Source organism: Gossypium hirsutum, chromosome A07 (genome assembly GCF_007990345.1).
Source record: "Gossypium hirsutum isolate 1008001.06 chromosome A07, Gossypium_hirsutum_v2.1, whole genome shotgun sequence".
Classification (NCBI taxonomy): domain Eukaryota; kingdom Viridiplantae; phylum Streptophyta; class Magnoliopsida; order Malvales; family Malvaceae; genus Gossypium; species Gossypium hirsutum.
Window position 1 is genome coordinate 81,986,494 of NC_053430.1, and position 7,065 is coordinate 81,993,558.

General features: G+C 31.9%; 1 protein-coding gene across 1 annotated transcript; it reads right to left on the reverse strand.

Annotated features, from left to right (window-relative positions):
- Window positions 1-314: 314 nt before the first annotated feature.
- LOC107954837 (protein GLUTAMINE DUMPER 4) lies at window positions 315-978 on the reverse strand. Its single transcript, XM_016890524.2, has one exon. The coding sequence runs from the start codon at window positions 791-793 to the stop codon at window positions 482-484; it is 312 nt and encodes a 103-aa protein (XP_016746013.2). The 5' UTR covers window positions 794-978; the 3' UTR covers window positions 315-481.
- Window positions 979-7,065: the final 6,087 nt, after the last annotated feature.

Here is a 7,065-nt window from a genome sequence, read left to right on the forward strand (position 1 = left end):
CTTATGTACCCTTTCCCCAACAAAGACGCCTTTCATTGGATGGCATTCTGCTCATCTCTTTCCTATTTTGCTTCAAATTATTTTCAGAACATCCATCTTCATGTACCCCCCCCCCCCCCAAGTGCTTTTAATTATAATTAATAGACTTTAGGGGTCCATTTTCAACCACCATTTTCTTTTTCTTTTACAGCTTTAATGTCATTCCAATTTTTGCCAACAATGGGTTGATATTTGATGTATGGTTGCTTCAACAATGGTTTTTGTTTTTTTTATTTATTAGAAAACCAAAAAAAGGAAAATCACAAGATCAAAAGTGAGCTTAACATCTTTCATATACTCTTCAACATTTACATATTTCCGCAAAACTACATCCATTAGGATGACTTGAAATGGCAAAAAGAAAAAAAAATTAAACATAAAAATTGATGAGAAGGAAGATATAGTATAAAATTTTTAGGTTCTAAAATGAATCAAAAGCCTCTCAGACTTGTAGGTCATGATGGCGAGTCGGGTTGGCGATGTACGTAGGGTTTTCATCACCCGCCAAGATCACCACAATTTTGGGCTCCATTTCAAGTTGCATGGCGTCCACTGTTGGCTTGGCTGGCTTTTCTTCAGCTTCATCGTTGGAACTGCGTGAAGATTCCCTGAATGAACAAGCTAGAATAACTAATGCAATAGCAATAAGTCCTAGCATCGCCGCTATTCCACCGAACAGGTACGGGATCGGAGAGTTCCAGTGCCGGAATACGGCTCCGGTAGCAGCCGCCGTGGAGTTGCTTGCAGGCCTCATACCTCTCTGTCTTTAGATATGCAGAGTTTTGTCTCTTACTGGTTTTTGGTGGTGTGTAATATGGGGAGAGACTAACGGGGAGCTTTGAATTTATAGTAGTAGAGATTTGAGTTCCACAGTACGTATTTGGATTAGGACAAGGAAAATAAATAATGCTGTTACTTTTTCAGCAAGGTGCCAAATCTGCCCCTCACAGATTCTTTGTTTGCTAGGTTTTATATTTGAGAAGCTTCGTGGTGAATGGAGCACCCAAAATGCCCTCTCTTATCACCTCTTATTACATATATTGTGAAAAATAAAATAAAATAAAGAACACACAAATTTTACGTGAAAATCTTTTCAGTAAAAAATCACGAGCAGAAGAGAAGAAAATTCACTATGTCAAAAATTTTAAATCAATACAAGAGGAATAGACTATGTCTATTTATAGACTTGTAAAGCCATATTCTAGTAGGATTGAAACACCTTATTCTAATCAATATAAAATAGATGGAATTTCATAAGGTTTAAAAAAACTTATTCTAAAATAAAATAAAAAAAGTCTAATTCTATATGAATTTTACTTTTATTTTATTTTCTATCGTATTTTATTTAAATAAAAATTCGGGTCAATTAATTCTAACATATATCTTATCCATTTAATAAAGCTATTTCAAATGCCAGAGTACATGTTAATAGAAGAGGAATTATACAGTTTAAATGAGTAAAATAAAGATTTATCTAATGAGAAATGGAAGAGGGATAGATGGGTAAATTGGGAGGGTGGGAAATTCATGTAAGAAGAGTGAAGCAACCAACAGAAAAAGGAAAGGGAAAATGGGTGTGAATATGTCCCAAGAAAGGCTTTTGGGGTTTATTTATCAAAGAAGAGGGCCCATTAAACGTGTGCTTTTGGCACACGTATCGCTTATTCCGCCCATCACTCGGAGAAATGAGTTTCTTAAGCAACCTCTTCCCTCCCTTTCTTCCTCGTTGAAAAATGGCACTATTTTGCGGATAAGGCCTGGTTTGTTGATTGAAGTCGATATTTATAGTCTTTGAAAATTTAGATTTAAGTTTTATCATTCGAAATTATTACGTGTAAATTTTTATCATGTATATATGTCGTGTATGAATTTTGTCTAACTTTTTAATAAGGATATTCTAAACCTTTTCATACACAATTATAATAGGATGATAGTTAAGTCCTTTCCTTAATACTTTTATTGCCAAAAACATGAGATTGATTATACGACAAGTTAACAACACTGTAAACTACTAAAATGGCTACCCATACTTGCTATTAGTTTAGATGCAAAATTTCCAACGAAATGTTAAAAATTTTGAATACTAAAGTAACCAAATATAGGTGTTGTGCTTCAAGCAAACATTCTTGCATACATACATATATATGTATGTATGTATAGTATATCATAATTTGGTGAATTTCATGTTCGATGAAGAAGGGTTGGTTGGTTTCCCTTCATTGCAAAACATGCTTAGTCAACTGGTTTGTGGCACAAAGACAATGAATGTGAGGCATTTGCTTTTCTATTTTAGTGAGAAGGATCATAACCAATAATATCATAGATGTAGAGAGATTTTTAATTATTTTTTTCTCATTCTTGATACAATAATTTAGTTCACTTTTTCTTCAGGAAATGAAAAAAAATTAATAAAATCAAAGAAAAGACAAAAGGAATACTTTTTTTTTACAAATTTTGAATCACTGTAGTCCTATTCTCATATGTTGTCATCCATCAAAAGAATTGTTGAACAAGAAAAGAAGAAAAATCCAATCAAAATAATTTGGATGGATCGAAATTGCTGTTTAATTAGTAAAAATATTTTTAATTAAATTTAATTATAAAAATATATTAATAAAAATTAATATTAAAATATTTTTAACAATAATTTATTTTCTTTTTTGAGATTTTGTTGGATTCTTTGTTTTGTGCTTTAACAAAACTTAAATATGCATGAATTGTAGTGGCTTACATTAATATTGTAAGGCGGCTAATTGCAAATGAAACGACAATGAAAGAAGTCTATTCCTAAACAATGAAAACTGATTGGAACTACAAAATGGGTTAGTTGGGGTAAATTTAAAATTTCATCCTTGTTTTTCAGTTTGGGGTTTGAAAAACGAGTTTAAAATTATGTTCAAATTAAACTTAGATTAAAGATGTTAAATTCAATTTAGACTTGGCATGTCCATGTTTTTATTTTTTAGATTATATTTTATATAAAATCAATTTTAAAGAATATAATACATCAAATATATTAAAAATATTAAAATAAATATTTTTCAACAAATTAAAAATACATTAAAAAATATTTATACTTAAATAACACTAATATAATTGTAACTTAATAAACAAATACTTCTAAAACAGCAACAAAATTAATAATAAAACAAGAGTTATACAATATAAAAAAATAACAACAAAATAGTAGCAATACAATGACGAAATAGTAGCAAAACAGTAATGAAAAGTTTATTCGGATTGGGCTGAGGCAATAAAATACTACCCGAGGCTCGACCCATTTAGAAAACAGACCTTATTTTTTTCTAATCCCATTTTTCGAACCTATATTTTTATTCAAACTCTCCTACTTTCGAAATAAACTTTATGATTTTAATGGATATCCCAACCCATAATCATGTAACCTTGATGTAATCAAAATCTATGTTAGTGATACTTCCATATATTTCGGGGTCCTTAATTCATATTTGTAGTAGCTATTTATAAATATAAATATTATTTATAAAATTTGTGTAATATATTTTGGACAAACGTTCTCATATAATAGATCGACTTGATATGACTAATTAACATCTTTATTCATTAGCGTTATTTGTCTAAACATTTATATTATATTGATTTTAATAATTAAACCTAGATCATTATTTTTCATAAAAATCAAATTAGGGATGAAATTTATGATCTAAAATTAAATCCATGGCTTGGTCCGCCGCATTGAATTGAAGGTGAAAGGTTGAGATAGAAAAGTAATTCATCCATATCCATAATTACCCAGCACAAAGCTAAAAAAGGAGAAGCAACCAGCCGAAACCAGGCATGGTTTTCATGGGGAATTGTAATTGTTGGCCCACACATTTGTAAACCGACTGAATATTACATTAAAATATTTAACATGGATTCTTATCTAATCTCAGCATATTAGGGCTAATTCTGATTGGGGGAAACAATAATGATAGTGCTTAAGAATTGGTGGTCCTTTCCAATTACAAAAACCCAATACATTTTCTCTTTGCGTTAACATCTAATGCTTTCGCATCAATTTATTACTTATATACCAATCATATTACAATGTGAATTTAGTAATTAAATATAAAATTTTAAGATTTTTTTTATAAAATACAAATATATATATTTGATAACAAGAAAAAACAAAAATCAATTACAAGCTATTAATAAGACTTGGATTAGAAAACTAGGTACATCTATCAAGCTAAATATGATCATTAACAGAATGAGGAGCCACATGAAAGAGACACTCACTAATGGGGATATCTTTCATCATATTAGCCAAGGTATCAGTAGCAAAATTCACCTTTCTAGGTAGTTGCTTAATGAGCACTCTCTATTCATGCTTGCACAATTTTTGGATACGCAAATCAAGTCTCTATTTGAATGACGTTTATGATATCCACGGATTCCTTTGATAGCCAAAGCACAATCTGTTTCAATAATATTATTTACCCATTTAGCCTCCCAAGCTAGTTGGAGTTCGTCATAAATAGTCCAAAGTTCAGCTTGTAGTACACTACAGCTGCCAATACTTCTTCCTAAACCCCACATCCATCTACCTTGCTCATCTCGTGCTATTACTACCGAACAAGCAAACCCTAAAACCAGATGATGGGCTCTATCAGTGTTCAGTTTAAAGAAACCAGTAGGTAGTGGAAACCATTTTTGATCTTTGCTTTGACTCACATTGTTCCCCTCTTTAGGAATCTGCCCCTGCTTAATTGTTCTTGCCCATCGCCATGACGAGTTGAGCATACTAAATATGTTTAAATGGATGTCTTGGAAAACACATAAATTGCTGTTTCCAAATCCTCCAACAAACAATCCCAAAAAGAGAGGGCTAATCTACATCTTGAAAAGCAACATCAGAGGTATTCTTCAAATTGGTCAATAGCCATACCTCCAACGAAGAAAAGATGAATTGGTTTGAAATCTTTGTGGGGATCAATTACTTCCACACTTATTTAGCTTGACTACAATCTCTCAACATATGAAGACAAGTTTCTTCAACACTTCCATAAAGCTTATATGAAGGGTCGTCAGCGAAACCTCTTCTACATCGTTCTTTATTAGTAAAGAGGCGTTCCTTGAACACCAACCAAATAAACGAACATGTTGTGGAGCATTTAGAGACCAAGCTAGCTTCCATTTCGCTTTTGGGAGGTTCAAAGAGTTTTTTGCAAGCATACTATAGACTGTTTTGATGCTGAAATTTCCATTAGAAGTCCAACTCGATATAATTCCATCAGGACCTACAAGAGAATTTGGGGTCGGAATACTGCCTATAAAGGATAAAATATCTTCATTTAGAAAGCACCGTATATACTCCCAATTCCAATTACCCTCCATAGTCACAACTTCACAAAAAGTGGTAAACCCATCAATCAAAGAAGGAGCCAAACAATGGTTAATAAGAGGCCCTTATCTATAAACCAATTATCACTCCAAAGTTTAATGAGATTCCTGTTGGGAAATGTGCCCATATTGTAGTAAACATGTAACTATTTTCTATTTATTTGAACGATGAATAAATAAACAAATTTAATTTCACATTTCACTATTATGTTTTTTGTATTTTATATTTTACATGCATAGCAAAATTGTGACAAGCAAATGTTAGCTCATTGATTGTCTAAAGTTCAAACTGAAGATAAGTGACACTGTAAATAATGTTTACATTATGAGAAAGATAACTTACTTCAGTAGGTAATCTAAATGAGTCCGTAATCTCGTAAATGAATTAAAGTGAGCATTTGATTCAAATACTGAGAAGTATTATTATGTAGTCTACAATTCCAATTGGGGAGATGGCTAGTCTTGGCTATCGGAGCAGTTGACTCCATGAGTAGAGACATAGATGTATTCATACATTGGATTAGACCTAAGATGAATTAATTTTGAATCCGTTTGTGAATTAATTCACTTGTGACATTCATGGTGTGGTTTACCTAAATCCCGAGTTAGTCATTGACCATGCGTATGCTTTGATATAAGTGAAGGCTTATGCTTTAAAGATGATCGAGCCCATAGTCGGTATGTTGGGTACATAAATTGTGTGTGGTATGACTTTTCTAGCAACAGTGAAATTCATAACTCAATTAAAGGGATAATGGTATCCTCTTATTGGCATTGTGTGGATTGATAAATATGGAACGTAGCCACGAGTTGCTTTTCTCAAACGAGCAATTAATCACAGTCATTTGTTAACAGTGATCATATTAATTATTAAGAAGAAATAATCGTGACAATGAGATAAAATAGGATTATATTGAGTGAACGGATTTAACTCAAATGAATCAATGATATCATATGAGGGTAACACACATATGGCGAGGTCATTAGACAAAGCAGTTAGATGAATTGCTTTCGTAAAGAGTATACAATAAGGAGTTTTCAATCATTGTACTTCTAGTGGATTGAATCCATGATTAAATAATTGCAAATTATTGGAACGATGCTTCTAGACATAATTGCAATCACTAGAGCCTAATTGTATATGTCCGATTGGTCCCTCTACTAGCTTAACAAAAGTTCAATCGGACTGCATTTGAATCAGAAGAAAATTCTACGAATTTGGGAATAATTTAATTGAGTCGATTTATTCAATGAGGAATTAAGTTAGGTGGTCATAAGATTGTTCAACTAGAGAATTTGATTAAAGAATTTTCTTAAAAAATTAATTTAGAAAATCTAAGTGATTTTTAGAAAAATTAATTTTGATTAAGTAAAATTAAATTCATCAAATCAATTAAAATTAATATAATATTTTTGGAAGTTAATTTTCAATTCAAAAAATTGGCCAAATAGGTAATTGAACTTGAAAATTAGACCTGAGATCGTAAATTGGGCCCAGGAGCCCAAAATCGAGACCAGACCCAAAAAATGGTTGAAGTAGGCCTGGTATGTGAAACCAGGCTGATGGTTCAACTGGTGGCTAAACTGAACCTGTCGGGTTGTCATTGACACAAACTGAACTGGCAGCATTCAAACCAGCTTGAGGTGCTTTAAAGGTGTCGC